The sequence below is a fragment of the Cebidichthys violaceus genome, unplaced genomic scaffold, assembly GCF_023349555.1.
Source record: "Cebidichthys violaceus isolate CVI_PGR_0920_01 unplaced genomic scaffold, fCebVio1.0.p SCAF_25, whole genome shotgun sequence".
NCBI lineage: Eukaryota > Metazoa > Chordata > Actinopteri > Perciformes > Stichaeidae > Cebidichthys > Cebidichthys violaceus.
Window position 1 is genome coordinate 93,158 of NW_027176428.1, and position 21,713 is coordinate 114,870.

The following is a 21,713-nucleotide window of genomic DNA, read 5'->3' on the forward strand; positions in this document are numbered from 1 at the left end:
ACCTTTATTAAATCTGTTGTAACAGAACAGTTCTTCAACACGGCCATTACAGCGTCTTTATGCAGCTAAGATTGCTCATCACAAATTGTGTGTGACTTTTGGACCTCGGAATTTCCCTGGAGGCACAGAGAGTGATTTTTTTTTTTTTTTTTTAACTTTTGGTCACGAAACAGTCACAAATAATTTTGCTCATGCTTTCTCTTCACACTCGTGTCCCATTAAGGGGATGCAAACCTTCTCAGTCACGCCATCTGATTTTTCATGATTGAAGACCGTTCAGGGGAACCTAACTACACCCGTCAACCGCATCACCGCGCACAAGGAAGCGTGCATCCACTCATCAACACGAGGCTCGTGTAAACATTAATGGCATCCTCCTCGGCTGAGCTGTAACGTTAGCTAGCTTTGTGATGCTAGCTGTATCGAGTTGAGTGCAGTTCCTTCTGCGTGGTCATGCGGTTGTCGAGTGTAGTTCCGTAGAAAGAAAATAGTTCCTACATGAAACTCCTCACAGCAAGGTCTGTGGATTGTCTTGAGTAACCGGGTCATGGTTTCTGGAAAGAGCCACTGCTGTTGAGTTTTTCAAAAAGTATTTTTTTGGCCCTTTGAGCACCACAAGCTGAGTGCCATATAGTTCCGTTATATTGGAGAGCCGGCAGACGTCTGTACGGCCGATATCTCCAAAACTAGGCAACTCTAGATTGATAAATAGCACTACATGTAAGATTATGTATTTTTGATTTGTCTTGAGTCCATAATCTTGATAATGATTATAAGTAATAATCAACGTTTCTATTTTTTTGGTCACTCAATCTACATGCCGCACAGCCCTCTTATGATGGATGGTGGTGAGAGATCATGTTCTGAGCCCTTTGCCACCACTACATGAGCGTGTGTGTGCGTGTGCGTGTGTGTGTGTGTGTGTGTGTGTGTGTGTGTGTGTGTGTGTGTGTGTGTGTGTGTGTGTGTGTGTGTGTGTGTGTGTGTGTGTGTGTGTGTGTGTGTGTGTGTGTGTGTGTGTGTGTGTGTATTTATATATAGCTGGAGATACTTCATCTAACAGATGGGGGCTGGGCTGTGTGCGGAGCGGTGTGCATGCCATGCGTGTGCATTGCAAAATGTGTGTGGTCGTGATCTGTGGCCTTAAGGAAGTGGATAAAACAGGTTTCTCCTTTCTGTTTGTGATGGTGAGTAGATGTCACGGGGGTTATGGGTGTGCCTTCAGAGGAACTACATCTGATATGTGACTGCTGATGAATATCACAGGATGGGACCTCCCACACGCGCATCTATTCATAGTTTGTAGGAGGTTTGTTTTAGAAGCATTTAGTTAAAAGGTGAGTGGATTGACCTCCGGTCTGAATAAAGACAACTGCCGCAGTCAAAATGAGAGGAAACTGAAGTGCTACGGGCGACTTTTTTCAAGATCTCTGGGTGTTAATTAACTTACTCAACATAGCCACATATTGACCATTGCTAGAAACAAGGGTAGATGATCCCTGTCCCTATATAGCTTTTATTAGTTGCATTTCTCTTATTTTTAGTCCATTTATATTTGGACTGCTTTGATTTTTAAGCTGTCATGTTTATTGTCCAGCGCCTACTTTGTTACTTTATATAGAAATGGACTGTACAATTTCATGAGAACAGTCCTTATTCCCTAAGTCCTCTATGTTTTTCATTCTGGTGCTTTCAACCAAAAGGTCGTCATCAACAGATGGAGCTTATTACCTGTTACAATTTCATTTGTAGCACTTGTAGGACATCTCATCCACTCTTGACCTCGGAAATAGTTCAATCACAATTCAAAGTCCTTTTTTTTTTTTCTGGAGCCTTTTAGAGGAGCAGTCCTAAATGTGCTTTAGAAACAGCTACTATAAGCTCATCCCAATGACAACCCTCTGATGAGGGCTGTATATTGCTGAATGCTCCGGTGAAAAGCTAGTCAGAGGATATTGTGTTGCGTGTGTTTAGCACAATATATATATTAATGTGTACTTTCTTCTTCTCTCGAAATCAGTAAATTTGTCAAAACTGAAAGCACACTTTGTCAGAGCGAGAGGAATCTGTGCCAGCAGGAAAATAACACTCTAGACAGTCACTTAATCAAGAGTGCGTTGAGTGCAAAGGAAGTGAACAAAATGTTAGCAGGGGAAATGGTGAAATTGTCGGAAAGGGTCTTTCCAGAGTTGCCAGGAAGCGATATGCTCTCAGTTTCTCTGTTATGTCTCATTTTCCCTCCTTCCCTCTCTCCTTATGCGTGCCGCTCGCTCGCTGCAGCAGTGGAAATCCCCGGCTTCCACAAAAACAAACGGGGCTGTTCTCAGAGACCAGCCCTTTTGTCTCCTCCCATATGCAGCTCAAGAATGTACAAAACACTCCCTCAACACCCCCCCCCCCCCCCCCCCCCCGGCCAGCACATGCTCCATGTCACTCATTCATGCACACTCTCCCGTATTAACAACAGCGTACAGTGCCCCGACTGACGGCTGGCAGCATGTGTGCGTATATCACTCGCATGGGAGAGAGGCAGGCCAAAAAACCTCAACCCCCCCCCCCAAGCAGGAGTGAAATAAACTGGCATGATGGACGTTATGTAACCCCGGCGTTTAGCTCTCTGACCTACCCTAACACACCCGACTCACACCCAAAGGTCTCTAGGAATGAGTGCAGCTGTCACTTTCACTACCGTTTGACAGACTCCCATCATACCTCTAGTTGGTGTGTGTGTGTGTGTGTGTGTGTGTGTGTGTGTGTGTGTGTGTGTGTGTGTGTGTGTGTGTGTGTGTGTGTGTGTGTGTGTGTGTGTGTGTGTGTGTGTGTGTGTGTGTGTGTGTGTGTGTGTGTGTGCTGGGAGACTGATGAGAGAGAGAGCAGGATAAAGCGGAGCGACGGTTACGCCGATTAGCAGAGGTTATCTCTTTCTTCTAGGAATAGAAACGTGATCAAATGCGAGCCCCGGGGGAGGGAGGGGGGGGGGGGGGGGACGAGACAAGATCGACCTGCAGCCCTCGTCGTCGGGCCCCCGATCATATCATTTACTGCATGTGTTTGTCTTTCCCTTGGCGTGCACGTCAGCTCCTTTTGTTTGCGAGACTGTGGGAGGTCGGAGCGGTCAGATGGAGACGATGTCTCTGTCTTCTTCTGGTGATGTAACACGGTTTGCAGAGGAGGACGGTGCTGAGCGCGTAACCCATACATGTAGCGAGGGTTATGTAAGGGACTATTTCCATGCTAGTGTGGCGGTCTGTGTGCGTTTCTCAAGCTCTCCATCATCTCCACATTATCCCGGCCAATTACTCTGTGTTTAGCTAGAGATTTGTCGATAACGGTTTCCTTTTTTGACCGCCTTCATTTTTTTTCTGACCGCATCCGTACCGCACCCTTGACAAATATTACTGTTTTGTCCTTTTCACTTTGTCAGCCGTGCTTTTTTTTTTTTTTTTTTTTTTTTCCCCTCTGTGCTATCTATCCAGCTGCCACTCCCATCCCTGCCAGACTGTCCTCAGATAGACTCCAGCTTGTCCTCGTTTATCCTGCTGCCTGCGACTGTGGGTGAAGTCAGGAGACTCTGGGCGGCTGTTTGTTTTTTTTTGTTTTTTTTGTTTCTCTCGGTCAACAGGGGGCGCTGCAGACGTGCCTCGGCAGCGCGCAGCAGCTGTCCCAGTTTCCTGAACTTAATGCTGCACGATTCTTGGGATCCAGCCAGCTCTCAGGAAGCAGTTACATAACAGCCAACAATTTTCTCTCCTTTTTTTTCCTTCTTTTTCCCCCGTTTTCCTGGAATATTTAAACTCTCCACTGATGTGCGACCTCGCTGGTAATTGGCATTAAAAGTTCTGCAGAGATGTCTTCAAGGACACAGTAGCATTGGTGCAGGGAGGGGATTTACTTTAGGCGATGAGCGTGCGCTTAAGCCAGTGCTATGCCAAGCAATCATTCTGGCCTTTTTCACTGAAGACTTGTTTTCTTTGATTATGAACAGCCGATTTCCTTCATGACTTCCCATTGAGGTGAGGTGAAGCAGTGCTCACCGGGTCTGGCTGCTTTGAGATACGGCGAGAATCTCTCCGTTGCTTTATCGTAAACAGACCGATGGTTTGATCACTGGAGGAGCATACAGATTTTTCTGGGTAGCAAGATCATATGACTTTAACCGCAAAACGCTCCGAACCTCATCGAGGTTTTATCACACATTCTTGGAAGCATAAAAAAATGGAACTGATGCTGACAACTATGGCGTCACGCTGTCCAGCTGATGCATATTTTATAACCCAGAAACATCGCAGGCGAGCTGTTGCACAAACGGCGGTTATCATGTCCCACCGGCGGTTTAATTTGTAACTGAATTAGAAGAAGTTAGCAATAGTGTTGATTGTAGCTTCGGCCGCATGCGTAATGCGTCACCGTTTTTTTTCTGTGGAAATCAGTGCGCTGACGTAAAAGGGGGCTCAATAGAGGGGAATTCCTGTCCAGTTGCACAATGAATCAGCATGACTGGGTTACAGAGGGTGCCATGACGTATGCCCATGTCAGGTTGCACGTTTGTTGTTTAGTACATTTGTGACAACTGACAAAGCTTTATACCTAAATAAACGGTTTACTTTCTTGAACAACTGGAATTTGAATGCCCAAGCCTATCATCAAATTTTATTTTATACAATTTTATTAATTTTAAATAAAATGTTATGAATTTAGGTGCTTGTGTCAAGTGACTAAGTCCCTTTAGTTATGCTTTATTATTTTGTCATAGGTTTTATTTTATTATGATTTAATCATTTTTATTGTACTTTTCAGACTATATAACTGACATGCCATTAGCCACAGCAACCCATTAAATGTGAATGCTTTAATGCACTGAAAATTAGTTTTTCTTAAAACCCATTGCATCTCATTTTGTAACATTTACTGTTAGAGGATTAGTCGTGTAAAAAGTGACATTTGGTATACATCTTTATCTTTACCACTGTTGTATCACTTAGTTGTGGTGCAGAAGATTTTTTTGACAATGAAAAAGTTTGTCTGAGCAAAAAAACTGTCACATGGCCTTTTTATAGCAATCAATATGCACACATGAATGTACATATTGGTGCGTGTACATATTTTTTTTTTTTTTATATTTCTGTGACAGGCAGCAACACTTTGCAACAGGAGGTTAACAGTGAACCACTAAACACACCACAGTGTAGCATTGCATGAGGTCTCCGGTGTGGTGAAGGTCGACACCGAGTTCCTGCATTCTCGCTGCAACGGGCCGATGCTGCTTCTCCTCCGTGTCGTCCCATTACATCCGCTCCATGAAAACACCAACACGCACTGAAATCAAACAATTTCTCACATACTGTGAGCAATCCATTAACACCGAGGCCTCTGAGAGCGATGGCTTTTCTTTGCTCCGCATTCTCTCTGCCCTCCGGCTCTTTAAGTCACGCACATGTCTGATGCGCGGTTGCGCATGTGACCGGCAATCTTTGTGAGCAGTAAAAAGGCCAGATACAGAGAAAAAGGCATGAGCGGATGGCAGCCTGTAGGCACGAGGTGTTTTTAGGTGAGGGTGCTACTCTCTGGAGGCAATGTAACTAATTCAACATCTTCAAACTGTGACTAACATCATCCTTTTATTTCCAATCAGCTGGCACCTCCACCCGAGCCTGAAGTCCCTGCCGAGGTGTGTTTAAGACCTTTACTGGCCCGCTGACAGGGGTCTTATTTATACACTAACTTCATCCCATTGCAGTTGTCCTCAGTCTTAGCATCTTTTTATCTAAATAGATAAGAGACACATCTCATCCCTTTTGAAATTATCGCCCCCTCCATGCTGCGTATCGCTCCCCCGTGTAACTTGCTCCATATCCGCCCGTGTATGTATACGAGCGCCGTGCCCGCTCATCCATTTCTCCCCCGCTCCTTCCTTTCATTCATCTGTCCTACCACCTCTGTTTTTTTTTTTTTTTCCAAGTCCAGTTTCGTGATCTTCCCTCTGGGGGTGGGGGTTAGAGTCATGGGTGAGGTGTTTTTCCATGCCAGATTGGTGCTTACAGTGTGTGTCAGTAGCTCACGGCTCAATTATGTAACCTGGTCAGGTTTTTCTTATTTTTTTTATTCTCCCTTCTTGTTGTCATGGCTTGTGTTAATCCCCTTCTGGCAGCTTGTCATTCTCTTATGTAGATAATTTGCCTTTATGACTATAAAATAGTATGTGAGGCATCGGAGGCCAAAGGTAAAATGTTTGAAATTTCCCCCACCGGACTTTGGGCATAAATAAGCTCAGAAATTAGGAGTTAGGTATATGTTTTAGAATGAATATCAGTCCTTTCTTGCACGAAGCCTTGCATGACTTTGACTCTACCTCACGTCTTCCCTGACACAACCACTTCCTTCTTAACGGCATGATCTAATTCCCCTGCATGCTAGTAAAGTAACTAATTTGCACTGTATTAACAACATATTTTGTTTTCTATTTTCGTTTCCGACCTTTTTTTTTTCTTTCTTTTTTTTTCTATTTTATTGCTTTCTGCTAACTCACCTCACCTTTTTTAAGGAGCTTGATCCCAACCAGCCGCAGAAGCAACTGGAGGATCAGAGGAGGGTAGGTACCGAGTTTGGTTTCCTCCTCCATCTTAGTGATGGTCGACAGCTGACCGACCGTCGGGATGCCCTCACAGTCGCACTGCTTCCACTGCATGGCACTCACTCACTCCCCTGTCGGTTATACGATGTGAGGCACATCGACGGATGGACGTTAACTTTGGGTCTTCCTCTCTTCTCTGACGGCCTGTGACATGTTGAGGGGTCGTGTAGGTGACTGCGCTGCACTGATTTTAAATCAAACCAATAATAATGTTGGCATACGTTGATGATGGGAGAGGGCACAGCGTCGCCTTTAAACATCATTGACTGAGGTCAGAGGGTAAATGCTGTGTGTGGACTTCTTCTATGAGGGAAATGTTATTATGATTAGCCTTCAATGCTTTGATATTCTTACTCTTCTTTTTCCGTTTTATTTCTTTGTATTTGTTTTATTTTATTTATTGAATTGAGGATTTCAAACCATTAGTGTGATTAAGTGTATTCTTGCATTAATGTTCTGGTCTCGCTACATTAGCACAGTGACACTGTCTTTAGGGTCCAGCTCCACTTCTGTGCTATGGAAACCTGAATTTGTCTTCATCTCCTAACGTCCATTTTCGCTGACAGGGCGAAGCTCTGCGGCAGATCCTTGTCAATCGATACTATGGGAACGTGAAACCTGGCCCGAGGAGAGAGAGCCTCACGTCCTTCAGCAGCGGGCCGCTCTCTCCTGGAGCGCAGGGGAAATCCCCTACAGGTGTGTGCAACAATACGCCGTCTGTATGGTCACGCTGATAGAGATAAGATGATATCATTTTCAAATGATTTACTTTTGGGACGCTGAGTCAGTGCTGCAATGAGCTCGACACACAACACAAATAGATTGAATCAAAGATTTAAATAGTCCAGTTCACAGCTGTTAGCTGGAGTATGTTACAAACCAGTACTTTCAGATATTAATTTTTAAAAAACATGAAACCGTTAAATTATTGTATTACACCAGCCAGGAAATAAACTTCACAAGTCGCTTATTGTCCAAGAAAATCTTTTGACCATTGCAAATGTGGAATCTGCTCAAAGATTCCACATTTGCGCTGAGCTTCCTTGACAACCCATTCATGGCTTTTTTATTTTTTGTTAAATATAATTTATTTAGTATGATTAATTAGATGATTTACACATTAATAAAACCTTAATAAAATATCTGTGTATTTCTTAGTGAAGGAGGAAAGTAAAGTACGTTCGGAGACATTCGGTCAAAGGTTAAAAGGTTTTCACAATTATTGCAAATCATTGTATGAATTTCACAGGAAAGTGTTTACAGAGGATGTGGAAGTTCCTCTCATGTCGGAAATGTTTGTTTCACAGATTACAAAGAATAGTCATAGTGACATTGACAATTTCCGATGGGTAAACGCACGATCGCTGTCATGCGGACGCCCACCTGGACCGCTGTGTAAATCCACAGCAGCATACATTTGGGCATATGTGCATCGTGTTCACAACAACACATTTACAGATGTAGAGAAAACGGTTGTTATTCCGAACCAAAGCACTCTCTCAATCTTTGCTCAATCGAGACTGACATTCCTAAATGTAATAGACATTTATTTATCCCAGCAAGTCGCTCCGTGTCACCACAGCTATGACTCATCGTTCATCTCTATAATGGTTTAGAGTGGAGGGGGAATCGTATTCACAGCCATGGCCTTGTCCTCCTTTAAGCCCTTGGACCTCGGCTCTGCTACTGAGCATGCTGGCTCTCTCCTCGGCACAACGTGGGCCGTGTTGTTGCCAGGCGACCAGCGAGCCAAGCTCCGTCTAGAATGGGATGTGTTGTTGATTCAGTGGCTCGCCCAGCCAGAGATGGCTCTGATGGGTGCTGTTATCTCACCACTGCTTCCCTGGCTGGCTGTGGTAGCCGGCAGCAGCAGCAGCAGCAGCAGCAGGAGTTAAAGGATCTCCGTGGATTACAGACACATCTGATCTTATTTGTGCTCTATGGATAGAAATGAAAACCTGCAGTTCACTCCACACATATAGAAATGTGTATACTATATATATTATTATTCTGAAGGTTTTTGCTTTGTGAATCAAATAGTCCTGGTGAAAATCGGTGCAGTTTATAAGTCCTTCATCTCAGTTTCATTGGGTACTGTCCGTGGAGGGTCTACTACAGTTGGTTTATTGAGGTATGGGGTGTGATCCATGTGTCTGGAAACCAGGCTAGCAGCATCTGCCCTTGCCTTTTTATAATGTAAATAAAATAGCACTAAAAAATTAACACTAATGTTATAACTGATAACTGGCTTTAATGTTCAATATCCTGTTGTCTTTGTTAGCTGAGCTAGTTTAGCATTCTCCTGAAATGTAATTACTATACTTCTGTATTACATTAATTTATTAATATTGGTTAAAACTAGCAATAATACTTAATTTGTTCATATTATCGGAACACAAGTTGGATATGAATGCGGTGACTTAGTTCCTAAAGGCATCCATCAAACTGCTTTAAGCCTGCTGTATAATGGAAACGCTCAAACTTAAATTGCATTTAGCACGCATTTAGTTATCAAATATGACAGTAGGTTGTGACCCATCTTCTATTATGTAAGCATCAACGTGGATGATAATCGTTTTCACCTCCGTGTCCACAGTGGTCAGCTCCGGGGTCGGAGGTCGAGGGGAGCTGAGCTTGGCGGAGGTCCAGTGCCATCTGGACAGAGAAGGGGCCTCCGATCTGGTTATCGATCTCATCATGAACGCTACCAGCGACCGCATCTTCCAGGAGAGCATCCTGTTGGCCATCGCTCTGCTGGAGGGTGGAAACACGGTCATCCAGGTGAGTGCGGGTTCAGGAGCGCAAGCGGTGCGGAGGAAGGGGCGGATGTGAAGTGTTAATGAGGACACGTGTCGCCTGCAAATAAATGGGAGCGCTAAAAGCATTCGACAAGGAGACGTTATCTCGAAGAGTTCAAATTGAAGTCGCTCGACCTCGAGAAGCTTGAATTCACAGTCGCGTGCACGAAGCATCCCGACATGTTTTGAGTTGAGAAAGAAGAAGAAAAAAAAGGGAAAGTGTGAGAGTTCAGGCCATGTAGAGGAGAAAGGGAAGTCAGGAGGGAAGAGGAACAGTAGTCTGCTGCGAGAGGTCAAAGCTGTGCAGCCAAACACGTCACCCCCCCCCCCCCACAGCCAGCCAGCGGTTGCTAAGGCAACGCTAACTCTTTGCAAACCTCACAGCGAGCAGGTGGAGAGAGAGAGAGAGAGAGAGCTGCTGTGTTTGCAACTGCATCAATTCAGCATGTGTATGACTTCATGTCGTGCATGGAGTAGAAAACGTGCATGTGTGTATTTGCCGCTTGAAAGCTGTCTGTCGATGTATTCTGGTTTTGTGGGGTTTTTTTTGCACGTGTGCTCGTTTTGTGTTCTCTTGCATAAACAGGCCTGTTGCATAATGTACATCTATTTGCAAAATGGTTGTTACAGAGGGTGGGGATGCTGGGATACATTTCCCATTCTTGTTTTCACCATTGTCACGATTGTCACGGCTCTCACTCTACTGAAGTTAAGCTAACTGGTCAGGATGAAGAGGAAAACACAAAGAAAAGTTTGCCGCTTTAATTTGGAAGGAGGCTACAGTCAGTACTTTACTGAACAACTTCTCCGGTCCAATGTCTCCGTACACACAAATGTACACAAAGGCTCTTCTCCCGTTACATAAACTGCAGCCTGCCTCTCTGCTGCCCGGGTGAATGACGGCCAGAACAACGGGCCTCCTCACATTCCAACCGCACTCCATAGCCGGGTCGTGCTTTGCTGGTGGAAAGATGGCAGGAGAAGGCCCAAACCCTCGGAGGCCTCCCGAGAGATCAGATAGATTCCAGCGGCTCTCTAGTGCTACCTCAGGAGGAGCCGCTCCCTGCGGCCTCCCTTAGGGCACATCATCTAAGCTGACTTGTCCACTTAACCGTCATTTCATGTGCTGACTTGCCTTTTCTAGGTCAGGGCCTAATGAAGAAGCTCTGTGTCCCCTGCTGAAAGTAGCCCGTGGCGTGCATATTGAACAGGATGTGGAACTTTTTTTTTTTAGTTTTAGTGTTGTGCACCCCAGGCCGTCGTAAACGTTTGCAAAGCCCATTGTCTTGTTGAAGTGAATGTGTTCGTGTTACAGGGAAGTAGCACCAGTTAATTTGCATACATTGGAAAGAATCTACAGTAAACGTCTCCCTCCGACTGTAACCAGGCAGTTTTCCTACTTTGCTATTAGAAAATCACCACAAAGTGAAGCTGAGACGCATTGCAGTTCGTTGGCTTAAAGAAGGAGGAGACACGATCATGAAGAAGCAGCTTGTTTCAGAGTTTAAGTTGGCCGTTTTTATCGTTGTTTGGCATGGTCTGGGGGACAAGTGAGCTTTGTTGAGCAATCGTGTTTGGTCCAGAGTGACTTTACAACATATCAGCAGATGCACCACATTTCCCTGTGTTACATAACGATGGGTCGCCTGCCTCTCGTTAGGACAGAAGGGTTCTTGTATTCTAAATGAAAAGCAGGACAAAAACATGCCCACTGATTGCTCCAAGCAGTCTGTTTTTATTTGTTTTTTTCGCGAGGTAAACCAGGGATGTAGCCTAGCCAACACTTTCTGGGGGGGAAGAGAAAACGAGCATAAGAGAGAAAGATGGAGAGATGTTACTGAGCTTCAGAATGACTTCATCCAGGGCCCAGAGTGTGAGGCCCTGGTGTGTGTTAGTGACTGGTAGGACAAAAGTCTGTCCTCTTGAAGACTTCCATTGGGCTGTGATAGCAGACACATGTACTTGTACTACAACAACAACTAATGGCAGTTGTTTATACATTTAAATGTTTAAGGCCCGCACAAAATTTGACTCACCTCATCAATGATCAAGAAATTCAAACTTTTTCTAACCCTAGGATCTGCCCATAAGCTGACAATAATTATTTTGTTATTTGTTTATCACGTCATAACTCTAATGCAGACCTGTTTGAAAGTGTGCAGCTATAACCAATGAAAACCGATCCCTCATACATGTAATATGCTCATTACTTACCTTATCAGACACCTCGCAGCAATCCAGCAGAAATGTCGTAACTTCAAGGTGCAGTATTCAGAGCATTAATATAGCAGCAAACAATGATTTGCTATGTAAAGATTTAGTGGAGTAAAGTGAAGTAAGTAATTGCAATTGACAATGTTTTAACAGACAATAATGTACTGACTTATTGGCAAATTTTGGCTTTAAAGAAATCTGGCAACACATGAATTATTGACCTGACATGACTTCCCATAAATAACCGAAGCCTGCGCAGATCATCATGAACACGGTAACATGTTGAATGACATGAATGCTCACACCCTCCAGGTTGTTGTTCAGTGATAAGCAGCAAATACTGTGAGACCGAGAGTGAAACTCAAGCAGACATGGCGCACACAGACTGTATCATATGCATAAAACTACACTCTTGCATACTCATCTGTGCAACCTATTAGCACACACACACACACACACACACACACACACACACACACACACACACACACACACACTCTCTCCTGGATATATATTTAGAGGCTGCAACAAAGGTTCTTGAGAGAGAGAGAGAGAGAGAGAGAGAGAGAGAGAGAGAGAGAGAGAGAGAGAGAGAGAGAGAGAGAGAGAGAGAGAGAGAGAGAGAGAGAGAGAGAGAGAGACTCCCATCCCACCATCCATCTACTCAACACTGTCTTTGTGACCTCAGATCTGTAACTGTTACAGGACCCAACAGGTGCCACCACTCTTACACAATAGGCTTGTTGTGGCACGCCGACACCCTCAGCCTCCCTCACCCCCCACCCCCCTCACCCACACCGCCCCCTCTGCACGGTTCATGTTCACATTACAGCTACCTCTTGGAAAGCTTTAAAAAGCTTCTGCAAAGTGAGTTTCCAGGCATCGGTGTCATCAACATGCCAGCTCTCTTTTAACTACGGAGTGGGCAGGGGATTCTCCTCTTAAACCCAGTTTATAGTTTATAGACGTTTATGTATGTCAATCCTGCCAGGTGCAGCATTTTAGTGAGATTAGTGCATTGTTGTTGTTTAAATCACTGGATGCTTTGGCTTGGCTTGTTGCCTGCGCACAATCTTGAGAACACACGCTCACGCATGTATTTCACTTTAATTTTTTCAACCTCCTGTCTGGAGCGGCGCTTCGTCGCAGCTTCAAAGAGCGGATCTCCGTGGTTACCAGCTGGGCGGTGGCGGAGGACGCCACCGAAAAGCCCTCCAATGAGCACAGGGACGGCTTTGTCGCTCTCGCCGAGGTGTCAGGCGGGAGAGGCGGGAGAGACGGGATAAAAAAGAAGGGGAGAGCTGGTGGTATAAACAGGCCTTACATAACTGGCCCGTGTTGATGCCAGGAGCAGGGGGTGGCAGCTGACAGGGAGAAGGAGGAGGGCGGCGTGATCATCGTGGGGGGGGGGGCCCCCGCTGTGCCACCATGTTGAATCCGTAGAATCGGAGACAGAATTATGAGTCGACCTAAAGCTGCTGTGCTGAACATGAGCGACGGCCGCAGGATCAGCAGAGCTCCCAGGAGGCTTAATGGCTCTGCAGTGGGACATGTAAAAAAAAGGCAAAGCCCCCTCAGGGAGAAAAGCCGTCTGATTGGTTGAGTGACCATTTACTTTAACGAGTGACTCAGCAGTTCCTGGAAGGAAATGGGGGCTAACTTCTAAAAATCCGTACCAGTCTTAAGTTTAAGTGTCATCCCCTTCAGCACCGATAGTAAACTTATTTCAGTACCTGACTTTGAGAAATTCAATCTATAAAACCCTTTTTTTTTTACATTTCTACAACAACCATCCATGCAATGCCATGCAATAGCTTTAAATGAATTAGTCTGTTTGATTGTGATTTTAAACCTGTGTGAAATATATGTGCGAGGAGTACCGATCTGAGCAAGCATTTGATGCCAACCTTTCGATACCCGGCCCTTCTTTAACCGACTCTGCTGGCAGAGCACGGGGGCCACAGGGGTCGCATGCCTTTTTGCCCACGTGTGACTGACAAGTGTTGACAAAAAGATTCCCTTCACATCGGAGAAGAAATTGAGTTTTTATGGCCACAGTCATGAGGTCCATTTAATATGGTAATCTCGTAAAACTGCTTCCCTGGAGCCGTTGTTTCTGTCGGGAGGAGTGCTTGCGTAAGTCTTCTGCTCACTCTTAATCAGATCACCATGGGTGGATGACCCCATCTCGTAAACAACACCATGTTTAAAGCTCGAAAAACAAGCGAGGATAAACCGTTGCATGAAAGAGAGGACGAGAACTCGGATTTGCTTAACAACATTACGTGTTCTGCATCCTTTTAGGACTTGAGTCAGGTGATTCTGCAGAGGTTATCTCACAGATTATTGGCTAGGTTTCATTTTTTTAAAGATTTTCCATGCAGGTAAAAGTCACTTGCATTTCGTGTCACTGGATGTCCCTCCCCTCTTTTGGAAACTGAGTTGAGCTAAACCTGGAAAGAGTCTTATGTAATAGGCTTTTCAAAACTGCACCAGAATCCATGTATGCGATAACCCACCACCACCAGCACCGCCACCTCTCCATTTTCGGACCCTCCCTTCCCGCTCTCCCGCCGCACGCTCGCTTCGTGCCATTCTGGCACTGAAAAGTAGGGCAGGGTTTTCCTCTCTCCACCGCTCGCCCTCTGTGGGCTGATGTAACAGTGTTAGAGCTGAGGCGCTGTGTGCCCTCACTGTAACCACTCAGCTGATTACAGGTCTTATGTAAGGAGGGATTGTGGAGAGGAAAATGGGACAGAACATATGAGCCCGTAGCAGAAAAACAATAGCTCCATGCAAGCAAGGTTTTCAGAAAAGGTTGTCTCTGTGTGGTTCTGCAGGAACCTAACCTCGACTTCTCAAGTCTCTTACTTTGGCTGAATCTCACTTTTTTGTTGTTGCGTAGCTGTGAACGCAAAACTGTGTGGTATTACGCCATCAAATGAGGCAAATTCTGTGAGTGTTTCCACAGCTGTGGACAGTGTGTGCTTTTACCTGCATGTGCTGTGCTGGCACACCTTTGTTTGTGTGTTTGCACTCTGGACAGTGTCGTCAGCTGGGTGTGTAGCTATGTATTTGAGTATGTAAATATTCCAAATCTTGTCTTTGTTTTGTTTTTGTTTTTTTGCCCTTGCTCGCCTGTTTGTGTCCTAAGGGTGCCAGAGCCATGTTTTTCAGAAGGGGGCAGATGGTGTGAAATCAGGTGCGCAAGGTGAGGCCTTGCAGCATGTCTTGCACCGTGGAAAGGGGAGCTTATGTAACAGCGTCTAACAGAACCTCTGGCTGGCTGTGTCTGCGTAGGAACTATAAGAGAGACAATGATAAGAAGTGGAGGTTATTAAATGGAAAATGTCCTCGGAACTAAAGACATTGTTCTCTGATCAAAGACAGTTTTGAAAGGAAACATTGCTGGTAACATGCCAATGTTGAAAGCAGGCCACCTGGAATCTGCATTATGGCATAACTTTAGGTAAAAATAAGGGCAGGAAGCGGTGGGTAAACTCTGACATGTAACAGTACGAATAACATCTTCCTCTTTTTCTTTTTTTTCCTCCAGCGGTCGTTCTACGAGCGTTTGACTGGGGACAACAAGTCGGAAAAATTCTTCAAGGTGTTTAATGAGCGCATGAAGCTGGCCCAGCAGGAGATCAAAGCCACCGTGACGGTCAACACAAGTGACCTGGGCAGCAAGAAGAAGGACGAGGAGCCGCCTGACAAAGACGCGCCAGCGCGCAAGAAAGGTGACGGGGGCGGAGTCTCTGGGTCGCCACCTGGAAACGTTTTCATCATATTCACATGAGATTATCAAACTGGGGAAATACACCTCTGTGAAAATGGCATTTAGTCTGTTTTAGATACCCAGTCTCTAAATGTCCTCTGTGTTAAAACAGAAAATGCCACATCATTTAGTTAGTTTATGACTACTGGTAGACTTTCTGTGGACATTTATTTTACTCTGCACGCATGTAAATGTTTCTACGACTCCGCACATGAACGCGTGTCTTATCTCCAGTGGTCTGCGTTTTGTCTCACCTCTACCTGTGGTTAGTGAAAGACGTGCTGGTGGTGGCAGTGGTGACGGAGGAGGTGAAGGAGCAGCTCGTGGAGGCCTCCGTCGTCACCAAGAAGGCCTTCACGACCTACCGGCGCGAGGCCGAAGCCGAGGAGCACCAGGCGGCCGCCGACGGCACTCCCGTCCCGACTCCCGATAAGAGCCAGGAGGAAGGCGAGATGAGCGTCCTCATCACCATCATGCAGCCCATCTTGCGCCTCATGCAGCTGCTGCTCTGTGAGAACCACAACAGAGAGCTGCAGGTGAGCTGTCACACCGAGTTTGTGTTGCGTCGCGTCGCTGTTTGTTTTGCCGAACTAACCCCCCTGACCTTTGTTCCGACTTTCTATCACCACACTCGGTTATACAGAAACGAAACCGCATAGAAAATAGGCACCGTTTGCAGAACGTCCTGATGCAGCTGTTTCCATATCTGGTGTGTCTTTGGTCTGGTTTCACTATGAGGAGTGCGTGGTGTTAATAATGGCTAGCTCCTGCAGCCCAGACAGAAGACTTCCTTCTTGCGCTGATTCTGTTTTGCACCCAGGAACCTTTGCAGGCCGTCATTAAGTAGCAGTCGGCTCGGCGCTGAATCACTCAGTCTCGTCCAGCGTGGGTGCAAGATATTGATGTACTGCTAACCACGCGGCACAGATGATCGATTCATTGAGATGTTTCTGTTCCTTCCAAAGAGATGGAGTAATTGTCTGGCAGCTGTATCGGCTAACATGCTTAAAAAAAAACAGTAGAATGAGCCTCGTCTCTCTTAACTTGATACTTTTATTTCTCACTTCAGAGAAAGACAGAAATGTTGGTTTAAAAAAAAAAGAAAAGAACTTTCTTCAGACCCTGAGACCATGATGCTCAACATCAGATCCCACAGTTTTGGTTTTCTTATTTGTAGTATAAAGTGAGGACACTGTCTTGATGACAAAGATACTGCACTGCTCAGAGCCAGATAACATGGGTCCCGAGGATGTTACCCTATGCTTTATCTCCTTCCATCTCTAGAACTTTCTGCGCAACCAGAACAACCAAGAACAACTACAATTTGGTGTGTGAGACACTTCAATTCTGGACTGCATCTGCGGCAGCACCACGGGCGGACTGGGGCTGCTGGGACTCTACATCAATGAGAAGAACGTAGGACTCATCAACCAGACTGTGGAGAGCCTGACTGAGTACTGCCAAGGTCCCTGTCATGAGAACCAGGTGATAACATGGACACACGGAAACATGCAAAGACACCCTATATAGATATATTTGTGTTCTTATCAAATACTTGATCAAATGATCCTCTGCCCTCAGAGTGACCTTTTCATTTTTAGCAGTCACACCTGTGGTTTGGTTTGGGTCGTACTGTCATTGGTCTTGAGCATTTGTCTTTTCATGCCCAGCACTACTCAGTCTTTTTTCAGCAGCAGCAGACTGGCAGCGTGCCTGTGTTCGTCCTCTGGTATGGATCAGCATTGCTTGATCTTCTCACATGATGGCGGCATCCTCTGTTAAAGCCGCCGTGGGGTCAGTTTATGGCATGTGTGAAACTGGCATGAGTAAACAAGCAACTGGCTGAATGCAGTCGCTGCTGGAACTGATTTCGGTTCCCTCAAACAAGCGCCAGAAGGGGCGACTGCCAGACTAAACCAAGCTCTTTGTTCTACTGAGAGGGGGGGGGGGGGAGAGAGAGAGAGAGAGAGAGAGAGAGAGAGAGAGAGAGAGAGAGAGAGAGAGAGAGAGAGAGAGACGAGAGAGAGAGAGAGAGAGAGAGAGAGAGAGAGAGAGAGAGAGAGAGAGAGAGACACACACAAGTGCTTGAACTATTTTTGTTTGTGCGGTATTAAAGGGAGAGTTCGGATGTTTTGCAGTGGGGTTGTATGAGGTACTTAACCATAGACACGCCCCCAGCTTAGAGGAATCGTTCAGGCATGGAGCAAAACAATGTACTGCTGTGGATGGGGGGGGGGCAGCAGCAAAACCTATTTTAGCCACCTTAAAGAATAAATAATTATCTGCATGACTTTAAATATCCGCTATATTTAGAATCCATTCATCTATGCTCTCTTCTGAGCCACCAGATCCCATTTAAATGAAACGGTAATCTTACATTGCAGAACATAGAAGGTGCTGGTGTACTGCTGCCTCGATGGGTTAGTTTGTGTTAGTGAGTGACTTTACTGAATCCCAATAGTTATGAACTGTGATCCATCTCATCAGCACAAGACTGCTCCAGGGGCTGGTAGGTGGCGGGTTTAAAAAAAACACAATTGAAGAGCTTAAAATAGTACAGATTGTTTAGTTATCTTAACTTAGCAGCATCAGAAAACATTGAATATTACATGCGATTGTTGCTGCTGTTTACATCAAAGTCCTGTCAATCAGAATTTGACCTTTTATTAATAATAATAATTACTTTCCTACTGCTTAATACCGATAGCTCTCCTGTTCCTGTCTAAACTTTCCTCTATGTTTATGTCTTTGGTTCCTCAGAACTGCATCGCCACTCATGAATGCAATGGAATTGACATCATCATCGCGCTCATCCTCAACGACATCAACCCCCTCGGCAAGAAGAGGATGGATCTGGTGCTGGAACTCAAAGTGAGTGATCCTCGATTAAAAAGGGAGGGGAAGAAACACTTCAAACTACTTTTAGTGTAACATAGTAGTACTTTTAGTGTTGCATTACATAGTAGTATTTGTTTTTGCTGCTTGGTGGTACATGCTTGTTAACAAATCTAGCGAGTTAGGTTGATTAACTGTTAATTAAAGTTGTTAAAGTTTCCAAACACAAATGCTACAAAACAAGTGTAATGATTACAGTCATTGGCGTTATGAGCTACTTGTCTAGACTCATCGTTCTCTAGAGGCTATCAAGTCATTACAGAAATCACTGACTGAAGAACATCCTGCGACTGTTGATTTAATTTAGATGTTCCAAAATATATTATCACAAACCATCATCATTAAGTACCCCATCACAAATGACATATTATGATTATTTACAGTTGGTTTTCCTCTTTAATCTCCCTGAGAACATTTTGGAACGGCGAAAAAATTAGTCGATTGCGTTTTCACTGTTATCTGTGCTCTCATCTCTCCGTAGAACAATGCCTCCAAGCTTCTTCTGGCGATTATGGAGAGTCGCCACGACAGCGAGAACGCCGAGAGGATACTGTACAACATGAGGCCCAAGGAGCTGGTGCGTGTGACCTCATGCAAATCATCTCGCGGCATTGAGTGGATGTTGTGTGACTGTCTTGCGATTCCTGCAGGTGGAAGTGATCAAAAAGGCCTACATGCAGGGCGAGATCGAGGTGGAGGAGCCGCAGGAGGGCGAAGGCGGCGAGGAGGAGCACTCTGCGTCTCCGCGCAACGTCGGTCACAATATCTACATCTTGGCGCATCAAGTAAGCCGCCCACTGTCCGTGCTGTAGCGCATGCGGTATACCTGCCGTTCTGGACTCGTTCCCTCTTTTCAGGCCTTTGGGCTATGCGCTGCGGAATGTCTGCACAAAACATAATTTACATATAAGGACTTCAATTACAGTTGTGCAACACTCACTGTCAATCCACACCCTGCAGCCTCATTGCGGTTGATTGGAAGGAACATTGTGCATTCAAAGGAAAGAATAAATAGCATGCACATGCTGAACCCAGTCGTTAAGTAACCAGCAATGTTGGCTCAGAAGCGCATGCCAAATTAACACATTAGACAAAGAAACGTCTATGTGGGTCTTCTTTGATGATTCAATGATCTGTTTAGCATTGATTTCATGCTGTTTGTTGTCATTTCAGTTAGCCCGCCACAACAAGGAACTGCAGGCTATGTTGAAGCCAGGCGGGACCTATGGAGAGGGCGATGAGGCCCTGGAGTTCTACGCCAAACACACAGCTCAGATTGAGGTCAGTGGTTAGGTCGGTGTCCGGACTAAACTGTGCCGTATTGGATCTGCCATCTTTGTATTTTATTGTTGTTTATAAAGTTTTACTGAGTGAGAATCCTAAAACATCTGCCCACTGCCTGACTTGTGTCTTAAGTAGTCTGCGTGAGCTGCAGAGGATTGCGACATTTATGCCTCACAATTGGCTCGAGGCGTGCGATGATGTTTTTCTTGGCCGTCACATTGTGTACCTAAACAGGATGGCAAACACCTTTGGCATGTTATCACGTTTCCCTGAGAAGAAGGAATGCTGATTGTTGACAGTGTTCTGAACTGAAGTTGTTGGTTCAGTTATCAGCCACTTTGTAAAGAAATACAACCCTTTTATTTGTATTGCAAAGTACAGTTTGTGACAATAACCAGACATTTGAATGAATAAATGATCTAATAACCACTTTAAATAAGACGTGTGATTGGTGACCGCCTTCTGTGGTTGTGTCCAGATTGTACGGCTGGATCGCACCATGGAGCAGATAGTCTTTCCCGTGCCCAACATCTGCGAGTTCCTCACCACGAGTCCAAGCTGCGCGTCTACTACACCACAGAGCGGGACGAGCAAGGCAGTAAGATCAATGACTTCTTCCTGCGCTCTGAAGACCTTTTCAATGAGATGAATTGGCAGAAGAAGCTGCGAGGTACTCAAGAGGCTACTGGTGACACAAACACGGTTCCCTGTGCGTATTTTCCCTCAATTCTTTAACTCCTAGTTCCTGGTTTACACACGCTGTCCGTTTGCACCCCTCCAGGCCCCTGAGGAACCCCCCCCCCCCCCTACACACACACACACACACACACACACACACACACACACACACATACACTCCATAAATGTTAGGTTAATTCTACTTGTTGGCGACATGTGTGAGAAGGAACTGGAGACAACATTTTACTGTACTTCGCTTTGGCAATTTGTCAACTCAAGATTTAAAAATTTCCTGAACTCTTCCACCACACCTCTTGTGTGATCAAAAGCCATTTGTTGCTCTCTTGCAAAGCCTGAAACCACAGCAGCAAGTCCCAAGCTTGTGATGTCATCAAGTATATGTCATCCGTAGACCGTAAAGGGGAGTCTGATTTTGTGGTTTGGGGATTTTTTTTTTTTTTCTCTTTCATACCCAAAAGAGTTTTATTCCTTTGTAGTGTTCTCAGAAAAAGTACCCATAACATCCTCCTGAGTGCTCTCACTGTCATCTATAACATCTTTCCCAATTCATTGTCTATGGAGAAGCGCAACACTTTATACTTGATGACATCCCACATTAGTTTTTAGATTTGGAAGGGATTCGCCTGTTTGAGACCATAGAGATAACATGTATACCGTTTAAAAAATGGGCTTAGTTCCCCTTTTAAAAATGGTAGGGCAGGAAATGTAAAGCATCTCACATCTACTTCTAATTCTGTAGAGTCTGAACATGTTGGCAACACTCAAAGCATCAAGGAAAACCAGCGGAGATAAAGAGCACACAGCAACAAGAGCAACCACAGATGCTCAGTGCTGGCCTCTCCAGAGAGGTGTACCACCAAGAGAAGCTAGAGCCTAAAGTCAGAGTTTCATTGTCACAAAGGTTGCTCTTTTTTAACCTGGCTAGATCACCATGGTGACTTGGTCCGGACGAGTTTCTGACTGAAATCGGGCTGTAAAAAGCGTACCTGGACCTACAGTACCTAGGTGCCAGACTTATAAGAGGGAGTGTTTAGAGACCGAATATGTCTGTTGGCTTCCTGACAATATTCTCTCTGAGCGTTAAAGATTCTCAGCTGAGAGAATACGTCATTAAATGCAAACCTGTTTGGCCGCACTTCATTAGTGCCACCGAATGAAGCCGTGCAATTGCATGCATCGCCGCAGGAACTTTACACTGCGTTCAGTTGGTCCGAGCAAGAATCCAGTTTTCTTTTATTTACAGGGTTGTCTCGTGGTACTCGTTATGTCCGACTGGGGTTTTTAGGCTTTGTTGAGCCAGCTAAGGCAAAGAAAGCCTGGCTCTGTCAACTTGCCTCGTGGTACACACCTCTGGTACTCTTGCATTTCTGCAAACAGGCTCAAAACATATTCTATTTTTTGTCAACAAAGACCT

General features: G+C 45.2%; 1 protein-coding gene across 1 annotated transcript in view; it reads left to right on the forward strand.

Annotated features, from left to right (window-relative positions):
• The window catches only part of itpr1b (inositol 1,4,5-trisphosphate receptor, type 1b), a 75,228-nt gene that overhangs the window by 34,262 nt on the left and 19,253 nt on the right, over positions 1-21,713 (forward strand). Inside the window, 15 exon segments of the mRNA XM_068720289.1 lie at positions 5,633-5,668; positions 6,542-6,589; positions 7,198-7,327; positions 9,228-9,412; positions 15,200-15,383; positions 15,692-15,957; positions 16,706-16,729; positions 16,731-16,767; positions 16,770-16,906; positions 18,182-18,292; positions 18,798-18,893; positions 18,967-19,101; positions 19,490-19,597; positions 20,079-20,145; positions 20,148-20,302. Of these exon segments, the coding sequence (XP_068576390.1) occupies positions 5,633-5,668; positions 6,542-6,589; positions 7,198-7,327; positions 9,228-9,412; positions 15,200-15,383; positions 15,692-15,957; positions 16,706-16,729; positions 16,731-16,767; positions 16,770-16,906; positions 18,182-18,292; positions 18,798-18,893; positions 18,967-19,101; positions 19,490-19,597; positions 20,079-20,145; positions 20,148-20,302 (1,719 nt within the window).